This window comes from Daktulosphaira vitifoliae, unplaced genomic scaffold, assembly GCF_025091365.1.
Source record: "Daktulosphaira vitifoliae isolate Bord-2020 unplaced genomic scaffold, ASM2509136v1 Scaffold_3, whole genome shotgun sequence".
Classification (NCBI taxonomy): Eukaryota; Metazoa; Arthropoda; class Insecta; order Hemiptera; family Phylloxeridae; genus Daktulosphaira; species Daktulosphaira vitifoliae.
In genome coordinates this window covers 21,581,816-21,603,858 of record NW_026099574.1, presented here as the reverse complement: position 1 = coordinate 21,603,858, position 22,043 = coordinate 21,581,816, and the positions used below count along the sequence as shown (strand labels likewise).

Genomic DNA, 22,043 nt, shown 5'->3' with positions numbered 1-22,043 from the left:
TATTCATGCAAGTTTTCTTTAATTAGATCCCTGCTTTCATAAGATAATTCTGAGTCTTTCCAGTTAGTCAGCAATGATACCAGTTAGTGTTATGTTCCTGGATTCAACTTATTGACTTCTCTTTTGTCTTTTAGCTAGTTTATCATACATCATAAAGTATTCAATTACTACCGTAGTTCATTATTAGACGCCTTATTCTTAGCACTAAGGTTTTAAATTAACCAACGATCTTCTATGATACCTCGTTTTTTTCACTCTTGTTTTTAAAAGTCAAATCTTAAACATTAAAGTCATTGGAGTAACTTGCATGCCACAATTTTAATTATACAATTTGATAAATATGACACAACAGAAATACAATAAAAACTTATGTAATGAAGGTTGAGTTGAAAATAATCAATTAAATAGATAATAATCATAGATAATTACGTAAAACGCAAGTATAAGATGGATTACATAAATGTGCACCAGTAACGTTTAAAAACTAAACGAGGAACAAAAAAAAATTGTAAGTGATGTGGTTTAATAATATGACAAGTGACAATTATAGAAGTGCGAGACTTGAGTAAAGAGAATACATTAGAATGTAAAGACGAGTTGGAAACGTAAAAAATGATGAATGTTCGTTGTGGAAGAGACGACGGTTGACAAAGTGCAGACTCAATTGAACCGGTCACACGCGATCGCTATGGAAGATATGACGACGGAGTGTTAAAGACTACCATTATCTGTGGACCAGATAAAGTGCCAGTAGAAGTATGGAAAATATTAAGCGGTGTTTTTAATAAAAGGGAAAATTCCAAATGAATGGAGGCATAGTATTGTGATACCGATATTTAAAGGTAAAGGTGACATACAGGAGTGTGGAAATTATATAGGCATAAAGCTTATGAGTCACAGTATGAAAATTTAGGAAAATATAATAGATAAGGGAATAAGAAATGAGACATCGGTGTCTAAAAACTAGTTTGAATTTATGCCTGGTAAGTCAACAAAAATGGAGCTAGTATTTTGTGTGAGGCAACTAATAGAAAATTTTAGAGAAAAGAAGAAAAAGCTTTTAAGAAAGTATGATAGAGTACCGAGAGATGTTTTAAAGTGGGCATTAATGAGAAAAGGAGTCCCGAAAAGGTACATTAATATAATAGAAGATATGAATGATAGCACTTGTACCTACTCTGGTACAAGCGTAGGAGGAGTAACAAAAGGTTTTCGGGTAAGAGTAGGAGTGCATCAAGATTCTGCTTTAACCCCTTACTTATTCTCTATAATGATGGATGAAATTACTAGAAAAATATAAGGAGAGGTGCCGTGATGCATGTTGTTTGCTGACGATATAGTGTTAATAGGAGAAAATAGGGAGGAAATTAATCAAAGGCTAGAGGCGTGTAGATCAGCTCTCGAAGAAAAGGGTTTAAGAATAAGTAGGAGTAAGACAGAGTATATAGAGTACGAGTTTGACATAGGAGAACACGAGATAGGTGAAATGAGGAAGTCAGTGACAATAGACGAGAACATGATTGGAGAGGTGGAAAGTTTTAAGTATTTAGGATCAGTTATGCAAAAGAACGGTGGTATAGACGAGGATGTAAGACACAGAATTAAGTGTGGGTGATTGAAGTGGAGAAAAGCGTCTGACGTCTTATGCAATAAAAAAATTCCAATAAGGCGAAAAGGTAAATTATACAAGACTGTAATGAGGCCCAATGATTTATGGTTCAGAGTGTTGGGCAATTGATAAGAAAGTAGAGCAGAGAATGAGTGTAGCAGAGATAAGAATGCTTAGATAGATGAGTGGAGTGACTAGAAAAGATGAATAAGGAACGAACATATATGAGGGAGTATAGGTGTAACGTCAATCGTGGATAAGATGAGAGAAAATAGACTTAGATGGTTTGGTCATGTTATGAGGAGAGAAAAATCGGAAGCTGTAAGAACAGTTATAGAAATGAATGTTGAAGGAAGAAGAGGTAAAGAAAGACCAAAAAAGAGATAGAGGAATGCTATTGAATGTGATATAAGGACAGCTGATGTGTGCGTAGATGATGTGGAAGATCGTGTCAAGTGGAAGTTTAGGATAAGAGTGGCCGAACCCAAGTAGTTCGGATTAAGGCGAGGAAGAAGAAGAAAAGAAAGTGTTACTGATTACCACTTTCTACCTAACCTAGGTTTTCCTTAATTGGATCCCTGATTTTCATAAAATTGTCCTTTCTTGTGGTATATTCACCCTCTTCTAATAAGAAGCCGAAATATCCACCCCATCAGAGTTTTGTACTGTGGTAGGGCTATATAATCTATGGTACCAAGCTTACCATAGAGGTATTGTATTTCGAATATGTGAAGAGGACTGCGTATACCAACATATCTTATGACGACAATCCCCCGATCACGAAGTCCAAGAATTTGAGTTGCTTACTATTACATACGGGCTGACTTCATCTCCATATTTGTTGATACGTTGTATACACGAGTTAGTCATGCGCGAAGGACATAAGTTCCCCGCTGCTGCAAGGGTCTTTGATTCATAATACATACGAGAATGACATCATTATTGGTAGAGGAGTTACTTGTTACTCAAGACCACATCATTGGACTTCAATCTATCGCAAGTTGTACGCTAAAAAAAATGGTGTAGTAATAGTGAGAAACTATTAAATCGAGTGACGCCTGATGACCGTGCTCAGCATCTATTATTTGACCAAAAATATGAGTCAACTGTCAAAGTTCTAGGTTTTCACTGGAACACTCAAAGTGACACTTTTGGCTACCATACAGATATTAAAGAAACGTCATTAACAAAACGTGGCGTTTTGTCTACTATAGCCAAATTGTTTAACCCTATTGGCGCTTTGGGTTCTACTATTTTATGGGCTAAAGGTTTTATTCAAGTCTTATGGCAAGACCAATTTGATTGGTATACGCCATTGTCTCCTCATTTACGTACGCAGCGGGAACAGTTCGCCGCTGAATTGCCGTCACTTTGTAATATTTCGTTAAATCGACATATCGACATTATTAATTGTAATGATATACAGCTGTTAGGTTTTTGTGACGCTTCACAGCTTGGTTATGCGGCCACGGTTTTTTTACGCGTCACCTATCCTTCGGGACAAATAAGGAATTATTTTATTACTTGTAAAACCAAAGTAGCGCCATTGAAGTCTAGTAAACAAGACGTGTCATTAACAAGCCGCACTTTTACTGGCTCAACTATTAGCTAGAGTTCAGTCCGTTTTATCACCAAGCGTTACCATATCACAGATTCGCGCATAGACGGACTCATCGATGGTTTTATCATGGATCACCACTAATCAAAAATACTTTAAAATATTTGTGACTAATAGATTAGCGAAAATTCATCAATTAATACCAGATTCCAGTTGGTCACATATTAGTACAGCCGAGAATCCAGCTGATCCTTCGTCTTGCGGTCTACTGCCTAATGCAATGGTACAGTGTATTGTTCATTGGAACAATATGTTAATGGAAGGTGAATGGCCGCACTCGAAATTTACGCCTTTGAGCACTGCTAATTTGCCTGACATAAAACCTGCTAAATCCGTATCACTTATTGTCCACGTCATACTGTCTGACGATTATCTATTATTGCGCTTCTCGTCATTAGCAAAACTACAGCGTTCAATTTCATATAATCTTCGTTTTGTTAATGCAGTTATACTTAAACGAAAATGTGATATGGGCCCAATTACGTTGATTAAGCAAACTCGTGCGATTCATGTTGCTGTTCGTGTAACGCAAAAAACCTATTTCACCGGTTTGTTAAAATTATTGTCAAAACCAGATGTTACAATCATACCGCCGTTCATAGCTCAACTCGCTCTGTTTTTAGACGCAGATGGATTAATACGCGTTGGTGGACGACTAAGGTACTCTTCGCTACATATGAACGCTAAGCATCCGTTGTTATTACCAAAATCGTCACATTTAACCATCTTGATAATTAATTATTACCATTCCGCCTTTTCACGCTGGTCCAAAAGTTACCAAACTACCTGTTGACAATTAACATCATTGCTCCTATTATTTCCCTTATGCCTTTAATGTTTCTTATGTTTTGTTTTTACCACGGATTGCAAAGTAACTTTGTATATTTACTCTCATTTAGACTTTCCATTTCCATTTTTAATTAATATTATGTTCTTTTTGTTATTATTATTTTTTTTTTTGTTTCTTGTAAATTTTGGAAAAATTAATCTTCCAACGTCGGGAGTATGTTGGATACACATCGGTCGAATATGCTGTCAAGAAAATGTGTTGTTGATTATCCATGTTATTGTTATGTTACATCGAGTTGTTGTCGGTCTTCTCTCTATGTCAGCATTTTCGCCGCCATCTTAATGCTTCTTCTGCTATAAGCTCTATGGCGTTTTGCGAGCCAGTAGCTTTGTATTCGTTTTTACTGTAAAAGAAAATATCACCTTTGCAATTGTCGTACCCTGTGCGCTCAGTTTATCGCCGTTGGGTTTATGTATTTTTTGAGATACATCACAAGACTGTTCACAGCATATTGTACACATTGGTCAGCTACTTGCATTCGACTTTAATTGATCCTTTCAATATTCAACATTATCATCAGCCGTTTCATTTAGCCGATAATTATACTGCTTGTTCATCTATCTTTCTAAGATTCACTTGTATAATTTATTATTTGTTAATATCATCGCCTTATTGACATAAGTATTAAGTGTCCCCCCTCCACATAGGTGTATATAAGATTTTATATTTTTATATAATACAATTAATTGTTATAATTATATTTTGTAAAATTCATTCTACATTCAAACATACAGTCCACTCACCTTATTCCTTATCCTCGGCAAATTTACCATTCGGTATATTGCCCCGTTGACAAGTCTTTCTCACTTGTTATGGATGGTTGGAGGAGCCTATTTGTTATTTGCAAGCAGGTATGTATATGCTTATCAATCCCAAAAATTGAAAATGAGTGACTGTATGATTAATAGTGCGTATTTCCAGCCTACTGAATGACTGGGGTCAGCGGAATTGTCATTTCCGTAATCCTTGAGGATCACTTGCGGTAATTTAAAAGCTTTACTAAAATTACTAAAAGATACAAGCATTTTTATTTTAGATTAATAATGCTTTATGGATTTATATACAAAAAAGCTATTTAATATAGATTTCACTGGGAAAATTGTAGCTACTTACTAAGAATTATGTCCTCAATTTTTAGAAAATGTAATAACCCTTTATAATTTATTTCAGCTTCACTATGATAGTTTTATATTAATTTGTANCCTTTATAACCCTTTATAATTTATTTCAGCTTCACTATGATAGTTTTATATTAATTTGTATTTAAAAAATACGTTCTAAGTAAGGAAGTTATATTTTCTTAAATACTAGTTTATAAAATATGAAAATGATAAAATTAAAAAATTACTGATCTAACTTTTGAACTAGAATTTCTGAAGTTATTATCTTTTGAAAATCTATACTGTTGATGAAATACAAGTTATGACTATTATTAAGTTTTAACTTTTTTATTATTTCTAATTCAAGATGAAAAGAGGCTAAGAAAAGTCTAATCATATAAATTTGAAAATTATTTACATTTATTTAAAGTTAAATTTAAAAATAATTAATTAATAAAAATAGTAAATTAAAATTTCTAACTTTTAAAAATTTCTGAATATTTTTATAACACTGATAAACAATCTTTATTGCTACTTAGAACATTTCACATGAAACTTATTTAAACGTTTTCACATTTTTAGTGTTCGTTGTAATTAATTTTTCATCGAAATTTGCTTTGGTAAATATTCCTACATTCGTGTTAAACCTAATATTTCCGCTAAACTGTGTAATTGATAAATTGTAAATAATATATTAGATGTCTTCACAAATTACATTATATGCCTCCTAGAAATTGGTCATAAGAACAAATCGCACACCACAAAAGACATGCAAACGTCATAGTTACGAAAATACAATCCTTTTGGCTATTATTACATTTATCAATATACGTAATACGCTAACTTTGTGTTTTATTAATGTACGTAGACTTATATAATACCTTTCTGTAAGTTCATTTTATTATATTAAATGTAACTTAGGTACCAAGATACATATATTGTGCAATGTATTATAATGCACAGTTGTTTCAAACAACCATTACCTTATACGAGTTTGCCGTCATTAACTGTCAGAATATATACATATAGAGATGATAATGCAGTAATCTTAATTTTTTTTCTTCTTAAACGCCGATGATTTTAACGTCTATCCATAAAGAAACTTTTACCCTGGGGACGACTTCAAACGTTACTTCCGAGGTACTTAAAATAATATCATTCAGAAAACATCTATAACTCTAATTACACGACAATTAACTATCAAAACCTACACAAATAAATTTCACATAACATTTTTACTATTAATATTTTTTTTAATAGAATAGACAGCAAAGCTATAATTAATTAACTGGTATTACTGATTAATACTCTTAATTTCAACAAAAACTATGTATTAAGTATCTAAATAGTAAACTTAATATTTTATTAAGTAAAAGTATTACTTTAAGTTAACACGCAGGTTATAAATTAAACTATTGTTAGACACTATAACCTTAGATAATGCAATATTCGTTTTATTTCCATTAGTCTTTAAATAGACATGTAATAAAACTTCTTGTTCATAATGCTAACAAAGTTAAAACCCATCTCACAAAGGGTTCAGATTAATTTTTTAACCAAATTAAAATTATGTATACATTCATATATGATCTTACAATTATTGTGGATCTTACTTTTTCTTGGTTTTCAATTGTTAATTTCATTAATTTTTCAGTTTCTTAATTAAATTTCATTCTTACTTAATAATCATCTTCTACATACTTCTCTATGAATCATTTTATGTCCCATGATTATAACACATTATATTAATGATCAATTTGCCTCACACACTTATTTTTTTTCATTTTCATCAGAAATATAGTTAAATCCATTACAGTTATTACACTATCCAAATATGTTTATAAAATTAAAAATAAAATTTAATTTAGGCTTCTCTTACACATTTTTGTTCTAATTTTCGTAACAAAATAACATTAAAATCTATTTATTTTTGAACTATTTGTTGACATTTAGAATATACTACTGTTATTTGATTACATAACTCTATTATTTTTATTCATTCTCTTGAAGATATCTAAAACTCTTTTTTTGATCTTCATCTTTTAAATGCAATGTTGGACGGTTTTGTGTCACTTAATTAATGATAAAATTGAACATCCATTTTTCTTAGTTATTAAATTTTTAAATAAATTCTAGAAATATTAGACGAAAATACATGTTTTGATACAAAATTTGAATACAAATTAAGTTTTATTATTGTCAACAAATTTATTAATGTCAGTCTGTAATTCAATAACTCTTGTTTTGTTCTACTATAATCATTATAATATAAACAATTTATGTAATTTAAGATATTAATTTAATTTTTACTCATTTTTAATGTAATAATTGTATGTTGTATTTTATACTGTTAAATAAAAACAACATAGTAAAATTAATACCTTCTCAACTTCGCATCGAAGCTAAAAGGAGCGTTGAAATTGTTTTTTATTTTGTCAATGGAATAATTTGTTCTACATATTATGATAAAAATTAATTAATTGTTTAATTGTTTTAGAAAACCTACAATATTTAAGATTGGGTGATAACAATTTACATATGATACCAAGTGATTCTCTTCGACGCTTACATAGACTTCGACATCTGGACCTCAAAGCAAACAATATATCATTTATAGCTGATGATGCATTCACAGGCTTTGGTGATTCTATAACATTTTTGAATTTACAGAAAAACGAGTAAATAAATTTTATTTTATCCCTATTCAATCTTATTGTTTTATATTGAAATATGTTTTTGACAGCATCAAAACATTACCAACTATGTCCTTTGAGAATTTAAACTCCCTAGAAATTCTAAATCTTCAGAATAATAAGTTAACACACGTACCTGAAGAAACACTGGAGGCTATTGTAGATACTGCAACTGTAATTGATTTAATGGGTAGGTATAAATGCATTAACTGTACAAGCATAACTTAAATATAATTACGTAAGACTACAAAATAATTGACCATCTTATAACGGTAATTTATAAGAGACTTAGATATAAAAATTCAGATTGAATTTTATAACCTAGGTTTTATGTTATTAATAGATAATCCTTTGATATGTGATTGTGACTTGCGATGGTATAAAGATTGGTTGTTAGAGCTAAAACTAAGAGATGACGATGAAATAATACAAAAGAAGCACATACTTTGTTACATGGAAGCAGAACATAGGTAAAACATTAAAAACAAATTATTATAATAAAAGACCTATTTAAATGTTTGATAAACCAAATTATTAATTTCTAAATTATAATTAATAGCTGATTTTATTCAGGAAACTCAACAATGTATAATTGTATAGTATACACCTGTAGCTAAATTACAAGGTTATAATACGAACAATATGAATTACTATTATATTTTTGTCTAATAAGCAAACAATTAATGTAAAAAGTGTATGGATGAAAGTTTTATCTCATTAAAAAATTAAATGATAGGTTTATATCTATCATTTTTTTTAAATCTCTATAATAATAATATTTAAGAAAAAATCACACTAATGAAATACACTTTACCAGTGAATATCGCGTGAAGTAACCAAAAGAAAACTATCACGGAACCAATCAACAAAGAAATTATAAAAGTAGTATATGCAACATAATTTAAGTGTGTTATTATATTATCAAGAACATATATACTTAAAAATATACATATTTCATCAGCAAAATTTGGATATAAAATTTTATGAATTTTGGCCGACTAAATTTCGATTAAAACGACTGTGCTATATTGAAATATTAAAGAAACCTCTGATATTTGTATCAATCATCAAATTCGATTTAAAAATAATAGTGCTCTAAGAAATATTTAAACTATACATGTTTATTTATTTATTAAGTAAAACATACTACTCAATATCTCTTATTTTAAAAAATTTTAATAATATACTTGTGTTAATTTCTATTTTAATGTTCTCAGAGAATATAGCATAACAAACATGCCGCTAAAAGAATGCGCTGGAAAAGAAAATTCTTCTTCGAAGGGTTCTGGCATGACTATTGAATCTTGCCGTATTCTTATTTTTATCGTACTGGCTATTCTTCGGTTGAAATAAAAGTCAATTAACTACAATCACAGAACATGATCAAAATCTAAAACTTTATTAACAGTTCCAACCTTCATACAATAATATTGTATATAAAAAAAAGGTAAATGTGTAGCTTTTCCTCACGCATTGAAAAGAATATTTATAATTGCCTGTTTTATTTGTTTTATATTTATAAAATTGTTAAAAACTATTATTCCTCGGAAATGATTATTTAAAATATAAAAACAAGTTCTCTAAAATTAAACAACAACTATTTAATACACTATTCAATAAAATTTCAAAATTATTACAAATTCTTATCAGTTATAATTCCGTGTATTGCTAAATAAAGAATTTTAGTATATATTTATCAATTATGATAAACACCAAATAAAATTTGGAAAAACTAAAAATATTTAAACTCACTTTCATATAAGTACATAAATCAAAACATGTAAAAAGAGAGGGTTGAAGTTCTAAAATTCCTCTTATTGTAATTATAATAATTTTAAGAATTTAATTTAATTTTTATCATATTAACCATCATCGAGTTACAAAAATACATATTTAGAATGAAATCAAAAAATTTTTTTTTACCCGACCATTACAGCAGAGAAAATTCATTGGTTCGAAAAACTAATATTAATAATGTTAATCCTTTAATTTCTTGTTTAAAATAATAGCCTATAAATAAGAATTGATGAGGTTGAAAATTTAGTTTAACAAACATTTCCAGCCGCTTACTCTCTCACTTCATTAAAATAATTCAAACAACTGCCCAGAAAAATGACGAAAATCGGTTGCTTATTTCGTTGCTACAATCATTATGTTATTGATAACTGGACGACATGGAATTATTTTATCGAATACATATATATATATATATATATATATATATATATATTAATACATATCTATCGGTTTCACAGTATCTATTTGCATAATACATTAATATCTAGTAAAATCTTCATATTGAATTTTAAGTAAATTATACAAAAATTATTATCTTCTTAATGGTAGTGAAAAAAAAAACCATTAAAAAGTGCCAGTTATCGTACTTTTAGTATAATTTGTATAATTTTGTTTGGAATAAGTTTCCTCCTATATCCTACAAAATGAGATTTTAAATAGTTATGATTTTAAATATTCATGATAACTTGAATATTTAAAGAAAAAATTGATCTAAACTATTAATTAAAATACAATATTCTATTTAGAAAAAGTTAATCTTCAAAGACTAAGAATTTAAAAGTATTTTTTCAGTAAAAAAACTATTAAAAACATGACAATTTTTTAAATACTTGTAATTATAAAGCCATATACCTTAAATTATTAAAAAAATTTCATATCTCTAGAAAAATATATTTACAATTTTTAATTTGCAATTGGTTTACTTTTAATATTTTTCTAATTTAAATCTATTTTTTTCATTGTAGACACTAAAATTACTTAATTCTAGCACGGTCTTTTCTCGTTTTATAGAGCAACAAAATAATTCCCAAGAATAAAATATTTTATACATCATAAAAAACGTTTTTTTACCCTACATTATGACATTACCATCGTAAGAATTACACTCAATTTTATTTATGATTAATTTAATTAAAATAATGTGTATTAGCTTTAAAAAATGAAATTTTTTTTTATTTATTAATTATTTATATAAAAAATTATTATATATTATTTAAGTTAAGTATAAGCTTAAGAAACCATTCGCAATACATATCTTTATAAAACTACGTAAAACATCAACATTGCAAGACATTTTTCCCGACATTTTCATTAAAAGTTAATTTAATACATTTCCACCAGACTTAACATCATCAATATAAAACATTTATAAAATCAAGTGCGTGTCGTGTCAAAAGGTCGTTTTGAAAATGTATAGGGAAGAATTGTCCCGCTAAGAACTGATATTTTATGTAGTTATAGCTAATTTCATAATATTATGTGATTTACGATTTTATTCATATCATTAATCATAACTAAGTTTAAGAAGAAATTAATAGATATTATGATATAACTCATGCATAATTTATCGAATACATATCCATAAAATACATATCCATTTTATATGTACCTACGTTATTTTTAACTAATTATTTATATAAATATATCATATCATTATAACTAAAGTTATTATTAATATTTTAATTACAATGAGTTGAAATATCATATTTATTGTTCAATTGTGTATTTTCATATTATGTTAATTATAAATTATCATAACGTTTTTAAGTAGTTTTTGAGCATGTCGATTTAAAAATATATATATAAACTTAGATGTAGTATTTTACATCACGTACACATCCAAACATTAATGATCATTGTTGAAAATACTTTATATGACTATTATAAACGTATTTATGTAAAATTGGAGTAAGGCCGTATTTTTATGTATTTTTTTCTCTTTTGAAATACATTTATTAAAGAAAATCTACATGTTTTTTCTTTATATATTTTTTATTGATACTTGAAATAATTATGTTGTACAACATTTCTCTCCACAATACTACTGCTAAGGAAAAGAAAAATGGTTGACTCAATAATTGTGATACTTTTTATAAATCTACCATGAGATGGGTGTAAATGATTTATGGAGAGGTATTTGATTACATAATCTTCCTTAACATTATTTTCAATGTAGATTAAATATGTGTAAAAAAAATTGTAATAAGAGAGGATTGAATTCCTCAAGTTACATCCTTAAAGTCAAATTCTGAATAAATAAATTAATATGTAAAATGTTAAGCTATCAAATAAAATTTTTTTATAATAATAAAGTCAAAATTTTGGTAGTAAAATGTTAAATGTTTGTTAGCCAAGTTAAAATCTCGTCTGATTGAAGGAGGCGCCTAGGATATATCAACTTTTTTGTGAAAATTTCTTTAGAATACAATTTTTAAAATTTCAAAATTGAAGAAGTTGTAAATATTTTCCCTGGATTACTTGTGCTTTTAATAAATTGTAAAAAAATTGGAATTTAAAACTTATTTTTATAAATAATATTTAATTATAATAATATGAGAAATAAATGTTATTAAATAAAAACAAAAATAAAGTCTGTGTTTTTATTTATGTAGAACTTTTTTTTATAAATTTTGCAATAAAAAATCCAATTGAATCATTTTCAACATCATCTGGTCCAAAACGTCTTACTAGATTACATTTTTCTTCACTTAAGCCAGACTAAAAGGACATTATTAAATAATCAATAATTGTATTTAAAAACAAACTAAAATTTACTTACATCAAGTAATCCAGAACTACCTATTACAGGATCTATTTTAATTAATTCTATATGTGGAAATTTTTCTAAAGCCCAAGCTACTGTCTGCTCATTTTCTTCAAATGTAATAGTACAAGTACTATAAACTAAAATGCCACCAGGTTTTAATAACTCAACAGCCTAAACCAATGAATATAAAATATAGTTTTGAATAATTGGAAGTCATACATTTTAGTTACATTTGCAAACAATTTCTTTTGCAAAATTGGAAAACTTTTGATTAAATTTTCATTAGCTTCAATTTTAAGTAATGGACGTTGCCCTAAGTTACTACAAGGAGCATCTAAAAGAACACGATCAAATGAATCTTTTTTAAATGGTGGCTTATTTAACTCATTGTTTCTATTATTTGTATCAATAAGAATCAATGAATCGTAGTGATGAATTTTCACATTTTTCAAGCCAAAGTCTTCACATTTTTGCTCAATTTTTTTTAGTTTAGTTTTAGATTTGTCAACAGCATCTATAAATCCCTAAAATATATATAGTTATATGTATGTATAGTTATTTTTAACTAAACAATGATAATTTAATGGGAAAGAAGAAAAAGATAAAATAAAATATAATTTTTTTAATAATATTCTTTGTTTACAAAACAAGTTAAAAAAAAAAGTGCAGTATATATAAATTATTTAATATTAATATTTTTTTTTTCAAATATATGATGAATATAATCATAAATTTGTTGGATCACTTTTAATAAAGATAAAGACTTACTGAGTTGTTCATTAATGTAGCAATATGTGATGTTTTATTACCAGGAGCAGCACACATATCTAATACTTTTAGATTTTTTCCTTTTAAATCTAGAGCATGTCCAACTACAACTGATGGGAGATTTTGCAATAATCCATGAGTTTCTGGTAACGTAAAAGCAGGGATCCCTGATAAAGGATCAGTGATTTCTATTGCAACTCCTCTATCAAATAAAAATGTATTAAAATAAAGAACATTATAACTTATAAAATCAAAAATATGAAGTTACTTTGGATTCATATCACCACTAAACAGTTGCCGGCGATCCATCTTAACTATACCATTTCCAACAAACATTTTTAATGGATTTTTATAATGCTTTTGATAGCCTCGTTTACATTCTTTAGCTAAATCAGCATACACAGATATACTTGAGTCAATTTTGATATCTAGTTATAAATAAAATTAAAAAATTTTAATCGGAATATATTTTATTAATTTACGATTAATAAACTTCTAGGTATTTAGAAATATTGTTATTATTTACCAGGTGCCATGGCCATTACACCAGGTGCAAATATATGAGAGCCGCGTAATACTGATTGTCCAGTTGCAATATCGACTACTATTTCTTCATTTTTTGGATGAATATCTAACAAAGATTTTTTTATAGGTGAAATGACAATACAATCGTCCAAATATTTATGTACTTTTACAGATGGCAAATCATCTTTGCATTTGATACATTTAAGCTAAAATTAAATAATGAAATTTAATCGTAGGATTTACAATTATCAAAGAAAAATATTGTTCTAACAGCTATATTGAAGATGATTAGAGTAGAATGTTTTCAGAGTATTGTATGTTTAAACAATTTTAATTAAGTAAATATTTTCTGGTGAAGATAGCAAACAATGAATAAGTATTCTTCTTACTTTCAACAACTGCTCTTGAATAGATGCAACAACATCAGATGGTGTTGTTATTATAGTATTTACTCGATAATACGTTTTCATTGGAGGAGAGCTAATCCATTGTGATACTTCCTAAAAATATAAACAAAACTTTATAATTCAGTAAAAAATATTCTTAAGAAATAAGTTACATGCATTATTATTATAAAGCCATTAAGTAATATAAATAGTTTATTTTACCTTTCAATAAGTACCTAGAAAAATAAGCTAGGAACTAATTTAAAAACACAACTTAACTGATTTTTTGAAACTTTGTTTTATAAAAAATCAATTAACAAGGAACTATTTTTTAACATTTTATACTATTTATTTTTTTCTTTTATATTTTATATCTGCTTTTTTTATAAGTTAAAACATTTTTTTATCATATTATAACCTGATGATGAAATAATTCAAAACTAGTAATTACCAATTATCTTTTTACACTCTATGTCTCTTAATGATTTTTTTATTTTTTAATTATATTTTATTTGTATTATATAGAGTCTATAATCTCAATATTACTAAATAAATTTCTAATTCAAAATTTTCGGAGATCTTTTTACATACTCAATGATTATTTTTTTAACAAAACTGTATTATATTAATAAGAGCATACCTCAGCAGAAATATTTTGATTTTTATAAATAGTTTTTAGTAAACTTATAAAATAGTCATCTAAACTATGAGGTCGTACTATTTGTGAATGACGAAACATTTTGGTAGCAGAAAATTTTACAGAAGCTTTATAACTAAAAATTTAATTTTAAAGTTTTGTGAACATTCAAAAATTGAATACCATATATTAATACAATATAAAATGTATATTTTAAATATTTTTAACTTTAAAAAAACGTTGATAACTTATTCGTTATCACTGTTTTATCAATTGATAAGTACTAGATTTATTTTTCTCAAAAAATAATCACCCTACAAATTCACATGCATTCACACTTCACATTAATCGTAAATTCAAATATTTAAAATAATAATTTTAGAAAGTTTCTGTATTAATGTTTGTTATTTAGTTTAGCTTTCCCTATTAATCAATATAATGGTTTGTAGCCTAGGATTTGAAGGAAGTGCTAATAAATTAGGTATAGGAATTATAAAAGATGGTAAAATCTTGTCAAATTGTCGAAGGACTTATATTACACCACCTGGTGAAGGTGAATTAAATTTTATTTTACATATTTATTTAAAATTAAATTAAATTTATAAAATTGTAGGATTCTTACCACGGGAAACTGCACAACATCATCAAAATAACATTATATCATTGCTTAAAGAAGCAATTAAGCTAGCAGGTGTTAAACCAGAAGAGATTGATGTTATTTCTTTTACTAAAGGACCTGGAATTGGAGCTCCATTAGTTAGTGTTGCTGCCGTGGCTCGTACAATTGCTCAACTCTGGAATAAACCTTTAATTCCTGTCAATCATTGTATTGCTCGTATCCTTTTTTGTTTAATATCTCTAAATTTTGTTATATTTATTAAACTTTATATAAATAATACTTTATAAAAAATTTAACTCTATCGAATTATATTTAGTATTTTGAAAGTTATTTATTTTATTTGTTACAACATTTAATATTCTAAACAATAATAAGATATTGAAATGGGTCGTTTAATAACTGGAAGCAATAATCCTACAGTTTTATATGTGAGTGGTGGTAATACACAAGTAATTGCATACTCAGATAACCGTTACAGAATATTTGGTGAAACAATTGACATTGCTGTTGGTAATTGCTTAGACAGATTTGCTAGAGTATTAAAATTATCTAATAACCCCAGCCCAGGATACAACATTGAGCAGATGGCTAAAAAGTAATTTAAGATACAAAATTAAGAAAAAATACTTCAAAGTTTTATTTAAATTTTAGGGGTTCTAAGTTTCTTCATCTTCCATATGTAGTCAAAGGTATGGATGTTTCATTTTCTGGTATTCTTTCATATATAGAAGAAAAAGCTCAAACATTAATATCTTCTGGAGAATATAGTCCTGAAGATTTATGTTTTTCACTCCAAGAAACATTATTTGCTATGTTAATAGAAACGACTGGTTTGTATAAAAATATTATAATTATTATTTTTTTTAAATTAAAATTAATAATATTTTTTATATTTTTAATTAGAAAGAGCCATGTCACATTGTAAATCAAATGAGGTACTCATAGTTGGGGGTGTTGGGTGCAATGAAAGACTACAAGAAATGATGAAAATAATGTGTGAAGAGAGAGGCGCTATCTTATTTGCTACAGACGAAAGGTAAAAATAATTTTTAATAATATTTTCTTTTCTTTATATTTTGTTTTTCTACATTATGTAAGGTATATTAGAAAGTAGGAGTACTTGATTTTTCTAAATTTTATTGAAAAATATAAGTACAGTTTTATGTTGATAAATTATCAGCACATAACTATTTTTTTATTAAAACAAGTGTTAAACCTTGGAACAAGTTTTTTCATATTAAGAAGTTTCCTGGCATCTCCTATTCCCCTTTAAACCCTCTTGTACTACCTTCTTATCAGTTGAATATTTTTTTTCCATCCTGGTTTTTCAGAATGTTAAATAGATGGAAGTCTGAAATCACCAAGTTAGGAAAGTGAGAAGAGTAGTTTAAAATCTCCCAGTTGATTGAGTTTAAAATTTTCTTAGCGGTCTGAATCAATTCACGCAGCAGTGTCTGCTGTTTTATGACCAAATTTACAAACAATTTTCGGTATGCAAGTATTTCTAATATTAACTTTTACAATAGAATCCTTAAAATTTATGAAATCTTTACAGGCATTTCATCCATAGTTAATTTATAGACATAAGTACAAATAACAGATTTTTTATTCCTCTGATCCTCATGAAAAATTCTACCATCATTAAACTTAAGACATCACCTTTCATAACACATTAACCATTAAAATGTTTAATCTTTGAAAAGTTTTCTTTTCCCTTAGAAGATACGAATTGCATAACAACTTGCACTTCATACATAGAAGGTTTTTGTTTTATAAAATTGTTTCTATGATTTTTACATTTAGAATATCTTCCTTTACCACTCTGAGTTACTAATACACAAAATAATAAATTCTCTAAAGATGAAGAGAGCAGTAATGCACTTATTTTATGAATATGCCTCTTACTTTAACAATAAATTTTATTAAATGTACCAAATGAATGAAAAATTATAAAGCTGTGCAGAAGTTTAACCCAAAATAGTTGGTTTTAACAACTTTTACCATAATATTTTCAACTTGTTCCTCTTTTAGAACATTTATTTAAATTAATTTTTTATCATAAAATAGAAATAAAAAATTTAACAAAGATATACAAAATGTAATAAAAATTGAATAAAAAAAAAGAATATGATTTTCATGGTATTTATGGTCAATTTAGTAATTTTCTTAAAATTCATATGATAAGTAATAAATAAAAATGATAAACCTACAATTTTCAGAAATTTATAAAAAATCTTTGAAAAAAAAACAAATTTCAAAAGTAGTTTATGATGAAACTTAAAATAATTATATTAAATAAGAAACTAAGTATAATTTAAATTTTGAGTTAATTCATTACTTTATCATAATTAAATTTAGGTTTTGTATAGATAATGGCTTAATGATTGCTCATACTGGTGCATTGATGTATTCGAGTGGTTACAAAACAACTTGGGAGGACACTTTTTGTACTCAAAGGTATGAAAAGCTAAATTTTTGTTGGAGAAAATGTTATAAAATTTCACAATTTTTAACAGGTTTAGAACTGATGAGGTTGAAGTAACATGGCGTTAATAAAAATAATACTTTTTTTTGGATTAATATTATAATATCAACCAGAATAATCTAGCTAAAATACAACAAAACAATGCAAAAATAAACCATTTCAAATTATTTTTATCAATACAACCAAGAATGTTTTTCAATTTGTACTGGTTACATATGTGGTCTGCGATCAAGCAATGTTTTTTTGCTGATTTCACTTTAACTTTAACAAATTTTCCCATCATGTTGGGTTGTTTAGTTACCAATACCTAAAAAAAATAACAATAACAGTTGAGGTTTGAAATGTTATTTTAATAATTGTATTATAAATATATGATTGTATTTTTATTCATTTGAAGTAGTTTTGTTATTCTATGATATAATAATTATATATATATAACACCAAAAATATTGAAAAGCTCTTTTTAAAGTTAGTTTATTTATTTCATATTCAATATCAGAAGCTTATTAATAGGGACAGATTAAAGGGGATAAAAAAAAAATGCATAATTTAATTAACATTTAAAAAAAGTAAAAAAAAAATATACTTATAAAATAAAACTATTAACAAGTAGTGTAAGAACATCAGTGGCATGAATAATAAAGGTACGGAAACTAAAGAAATTTTGTGGGGAGCAATTCACTATTTTTATTAAAATGGAAGCTATTTTTCAAAGAATACTTTTTTTTTTTAAATCACTCTATTTTGGGGAGCATTACTCCCATGCCCTCCTTATACCTGAGCTTATAAAATAAGAAAAGGTTTCACTCAATTTAAAAATAATTATAAGTTGAAAATAAATTTCTTTTTCATGTAGTAGATTAAGGAATATTTTTCTTTTTTCCCCCAAAAAAATTCTTTGTATGACAGAAATCATTTTCATTAATACTAACCGGATTTCCAAACATTTATTATTTGCTAAGAATAAAAACCATCTTTATATGAAAATATAATACATGAAAAAAACTGTCTTATTCTATATAAAAATAATAATAATAATAACCTGTTCATAAAATTTGTTGTGTCCAATTAGTTCTATACCATTTTTTGCTTCTTCAGTTATTAAAATATCTTGTATTTCTCCAACCCTATCATCATAAGTTGTATATGAGTGAAATAAATCATCAAGTCTTTTAGTTCTTATTTTAACCTAAAATGAATTTAAAGTTTTACAATAATTTTTCCTAAAAATAAACATAAAATGTATACCTAAATGTAACTTTTTTAACATACCTGATCAGTTGGAATTTTAGGCATTCGAGCTGCTGGAGTACCTTTTCTTGGGTAAAATTGATTGATAAATAAACTAGGAAACCTATATTTTTCACAAATTCTCATAGTTTCAGCAAAGTCAACCTCAGTTTCAGTGGGAAATCCACAAATTATATCTGTTGCAATTGATACACCTGGTACTCTATTAATTAATTTACTTCTATAATGATCAATAATTAAATAATATTTTGAAATTTGTTTATATTACTTTTGACGTAAAAAATTAACAACTTTTTCAAATTCTTCAATAGAATATTCTCGTTTCATATCTGCTAAAACTTGATTACTACCTGCCTGAACAGGAACATGTAGAAAGGCATATACTCTAGGATGTAACAATATTTTTGCAATTTCCTATTTAAAAGATTTTTAAAATATTAATCTTAAGCGATTTAAGTTGTATAGTTACTTAACAAACCTCCAAATGATTCAATATATAAGGAGGATTAGTCATGCCAATTCTCATCATGCAACCTTCAGGTATAATAGCAACCAAGCGCCATAAAAGTTCAGGTAAATTAGTGCCAATATCAAGGCCATATGCACCAGTATCTTCACTGGTTAACCATAATTCTACAGCACCATCTTTAAATGAGTCTATAGCCCTTTGTACAATTTCATCTAAGAATTAAATTTTATGTATCAAAATTAATACTTTCAAAAAGGTTCAAAAAAAAATGATTGTGCAATTAATTTTATCAAATACTAATACTTATATAGTTCAAAAATATATTGCAACTTAATTTTTTAAATAAAAATTATTAGAGAAAAATAATCAAAACTTTTATTTACCAGGAGGATAACTCCCAAGATTTCCTCTAGCATGTTTTGTTTTACAATAAGTACATTGATTTAAGCAACCAGTACTAATAGCTATTATTTCAATTAAGTTATTTTTACGAATTTTAGGTAATTGTAATCTTGAACCACCATCTTTTTTGCCATTTATTTTCTTTTGTCCCAAAAATCTTATAGTATGACCTAAAAAATATATATAAATAAATACATGAAATTTAACTTTCTTATTTAGTTTTATTAACCTTTCAATGTCTCTTCAACCACTTCTACTACTCTATCGATTTGCTGCACACCAATTACACTTAAATTATGAATAAATGATGATTTAGGATCACCTTGTGGTACACATCCAGCAACTACAACAAACTTCCCAGACTTTTTACCAGCATTAATCTCATTCCTAAAATGATCTTCCGCTGGATTTTTTACAGTACAACTATTAAGTATCCATAAATCTGCTATTGATCTATCATCTATAAAAAATTCTTAAAATTATAACTATACATTTTTTCATAAATATTTTATAAATGTGATGTGATATTTTATTATACATTTTTTTTTAATTAATTCATATTTATAATTATTTAATACCTGTAATTTTATACCCATAACTTGATAACAATCCTGCCATATACTCGCCATCAGAATTATTATGAGAACAACCCCAAGTTTTGATAAATATTGTTTGAGTACCAGGGACTTGAGGAGATGGTAAAATAAGCTCTTCTACAGGTCGTGGTTTAATTTTATTTTTTATGCGTGATACAACACCATTACGAGTTTTTTCTTTACCAATTTCAGCAATATCAGCTACAGATGATATTAAATCTTCAATATCATCAATTTCACTCATGATTCATACTATACTACAAGTAAATGAATGATCTAACAATAATTTATTAGAATACCAATATATATATAGATCTCTGGAAGTTAATTTAAATTAAAAATTAACTCTTGAACAAGTTTTTTATCATAAAATCAAATCAAGTTCATGATTTTTTTTTTTTTTTTGATAGTTTAAAATTGTTCATGGTTAATAATGCAACTATTAGGTATAGTTATATAATATTTAATTTCTAGGGACATGATGTAGTGCAATGGTTTAATCAATCACTATAAAAAATATGTCAAATCATAAGGAGTTAATCCCAAATAGTTGGGATAAAGGCTAAGAAAATAATGATGATGATTAAGTAAGTTTCATAATTAAATATAGTCTTGATTCCAAAACTCTACCTAGCCATCCCTTTAATTTAATATTTTTTTGATTCACAATTACTATGAGTACTGATTTTTAGTCATAGAGGTTTTGCTGCTCCCCGTGTAAAACATATCTAAGTCCACTAAATTAGAGTTATATCAATATAATACATAAAGGTAGAATAAGTATTATATAATACTATAAAATATATATATTATGTGCAATTTACATCATTAACATATTTATTTAAAAATACTTTTGAACTTTAATAATTTAAAGTTCATAAAAGGAAAACTTAAATAAAAAAAATTCAATCTTAATTAATTTGTGTTCAATTAAAAAATTTGAACTGGTACATTCTAAGGTCTAGATATTTACATGCAATCGTCAATAAGAATTATAAATGCACAACAAGTGCTATTTTTAAATATAAGTATATATAATGAATTATATATATATATATATATAAAGGCTATTTTTAAATTAGACTACTAAAACTTAACCAAAAAAGCTAGCAGTGGAAATAGATTTAAGGAGGATAATATTTTTATATATCATACTTAAATTAAGACTAAGATATTTATTTTTTGTCATAATTAGACTTGAATCTTAATGGGACATTTTAAATCTTGTTTGTTTAAATTTAAAAAAATTTAAATTATAAATTTATATATTAAAGCTAATAATATTTACACAAATAAATAAAATACTTAGCAACTTACAATTAACAAATAATCTATATGGAAGAATCAAACAACAAATAGGCTAAAAAGGTAGTAGTACTGTAAATTAAAACTTTTGAGCACATTTTTGTTATCTATACCGCCTACTGTGATAAAATTTATCACAAAAATAAAATAATTCTACTAACAACTC

At 26.6% G+C, this 22,043-nt stretch overlaps 4 protein-coding genes across 15 annotated transcripts in view; 2 read left to right on the top strand and 2 right to left on the bottom strand.

Moving 5' to 3' along the window:
• Window positions 1–11,651, top strand: part of LOC126902908 (leucine-rich repeats and immunoglobulin-like domains protein 2) — a 52,377-nt gene extending 40,726 nt beyond the window's left edge. For 4 of the 7 annotated variants that reach the window (XM_050680626.1, XM_050680625.1, XM_050680628.1 and 1 more), the window contains 4 exons: window positions 7,675–7,855; window positions 7,921–8,060; window positions 8,214–8,340; window positions 9,088–10,516. In XM_050680626.1, coding sequence (XP_050536583.1) covers window positions 7,675–7,855; window positions 7,921–8,060; window positions 8,214–8,340; window positions 9,088–9,223 — 584 coding nt within the window. In that variant the 3' untranslated portion in view covers window positions 9,224–10,516. Of the gene's footprint in view, window positions 1–7,674; window positions 7,856–7,920; window positions 8,061–8,213; window positions 8,341–9,087; window positions 10,517–10,632 lie in introns of those variants that run through there. The other 3 variants (XR_007703371.1, XR_007703372.1, XR_007703370.1) reach the window with 3 other exon arrangements.
• A 602-nt stretch (window positions 11,652–12,253) lies between these two features.
• On the bottom strand, window positions 12,254–14,968 carry LOC126902909 (tRNA (cytosine(72)-C(5))-methyltransferase NSUN6). Of its 2 annotated transcripts, none has more exons than XM_050680629.1 (8): window positions 14,754–14,968; window positions 14,117–14,227; window positions 13,729–13,933; window positions 13,471–13,630; window positions 13,203–13,404; window positions 12,665–12,958; window positions 12,447–12,605; window positions 12,254–12,385 (listed from the first exon to the last, which is right to left on the bottom strand). In XM_050680629.1, the coding sequence occupies exons 1-8, from the start codon at window positions 14,850–14,852 to the stop codon at window positions 12,272–12,274; spliced, it is 1,344 nt and encodes a 447-aa protein (XP_050536586.1). In that variant the 5' UTR covers window positions 14,853–14,968; the 3' UTR covers window positions 12,254–12,271. The 2 variants fall into 2 exon arrangements, with proteins under 2 accessions (XP_050536586.1, XP_050536587.1); XM_050680630.1 differs by lacking the exon at window positions 14,754–14,968 and adding an exon at window positions 14,336–14,460.
• A 25-nt stretch (window positions 14,969–14,993) lies between these two features.
• Window positions 14,994–18,034, top strand: LOC126902910 (tRNA N6-adenosine threonylcarbamoyltransferase). Of its 3 annotated transcripts, none has more exons than XR_007703373.1 (8): window positions 14,994–15,100; window positions 15,168–15,303; window positions 15,364–15,585; window positions 15,745–15,964; window positions 16,021–16,199; window positions 16,273–16,405; window positions 17,739–17,826; window positions 17,886–17,906. XR_007703373.1 is itself a non-coding variant. In XM_050680632.1 (8 exons), exons 1-8 carry the CDS (start codon window positions 15,077–15,079, stop codon window positions 17,920–17,922), a joined length of 1,050 nt encoding a protein of 349 aa, XP_050536589.1. In that variant the 5' UTR covers window positions 14,996–15,076; the 3' UTR covers window positions 17,923–18,034. The 3 variants fall into 3 exon arrangements, 2 of the variants coding, with proteins under 2 accessions (XP_050536589.1, XP_050536590.1); XM_050680632.1 differs by having other exon boundaries at window positions 14,996–15,100; window positions 17,728–17,826; window positions 17,886–18,034; XM_050680633.1 differs by having other exon boundaries at window positions 15,048–15,303; window positions 17,728–17,826; window positions 17,886–18,034.
• Window positions 17,923–22,028, bottom strand: LOC126902907 (threonylcarbamoyladenosine tRNA methylthiotransferase). 3 transcript variants are annotated; one of them, XM_050680621.1, is made up of 9 exons: window positions 21,890–22,028; window positions 20,555–20,829; window positions 20,206–20,436; window positions 19,958–20,146; window positions 19,584–19,786; window positions 19,374–19,519; window positions 19,127–19,307; window positions 18,897–19,043; window positions 17,923–18,161 (listed from the first exon to the last, which is right to left on the bottom strand). In XM_050680621.1, exons 2-9 carry the CDS (start codon window positions 20,814–20,816, stop codon window positions 17,952–17,954), a joined length of 1,569 nt encoding a protein of 522 aa, XP_050536578.1. In that variant the 5' UTR covers window positions 20,817–20,829; window positions 21,890–22,028; the 3' UTR covers window positions 17,923–17,951. The 3 variants fall into 3 exon arrangements, with proteins under 3 accessions (XP_050536578.1, XP_050536579.1, XP_050536581.1); XM_050680622.1 differs by having other exon boundaries at window positions 20,555–20,848; window positions 21,890–22,012; XM_050680624.1 differs by having other exon boundaries at window positions 20,555–20,824; window positions 21,890–21,998.
• Between the last annotated feature and the right edge of the window lie 15 nt (window positions 22,029–22,043).

Excerpts from the sequence above, each read along its gene's own strand:
- LOC126902910 (XM_050680632.1), top strand. The coding sequence starts at position 15,077 with ATGCATTCACACTTCACATTAATC. Across the intron at positions 15,304-15,363 it reads TATTACACCACCTGGTGAAG|GATTCTTACCACGGGAAACT; the intron begins GTGAATTAAATT and ends ATAAAATTGTAG. Across the intron at positions 15,965-16,020 it reads ATTGAGCAGATGGCTAAAAA|GGGTTCTAAGTTTCTTCATC; the intron begins GTAATTTAAGAT and ends TTTAAATTTTAG.
- LOC126902907 (XM_050680621.1), bottom strand. The coding sequence starts at position 20,816 with ATGAGTGAAATTGATGATATTGAAGATTTAATATCATCTGTAGCTGAT. Across the intron at positions 19,520-19,583 it reads ATATATTGAATCATTTGGAG|GAAATTGCAAAAATATTGTT; the intron begins GTTTGTTAAGTA and ends TCTTTTAAATAG. Across the intron at positions 19,308-19,373 it reads GTTAATTTTTTACGTCAAAA|AGTACCAGGTGTATCAATTG; the intron begins GTAATATAAACA and ends ATTAATTAATAG.
- LOC126902909 (XM_050680629.1), bottom strand. The coding sequence starts at position 14,852 with ATGTTTCGTCATTCACAAATAGTACGACCTCATAGTTTAGATGACTAT. Across the intron at positions 14,228-14,753 it reads ATCAAAATATTTCTGCTGAG|GAAGTATCACAATGGATTAG; the intron begins GTATGCTCTTAT and ends TTATATTTTTAG. Across the intron at positions 12,386-12,446 it reads GTAGTTCTGGATTACTTGAT|TCTGGCTTAAGTGAAGAAAA; the intron begins GTAAGTAAATTT and ends ATGTCCTTTTAG.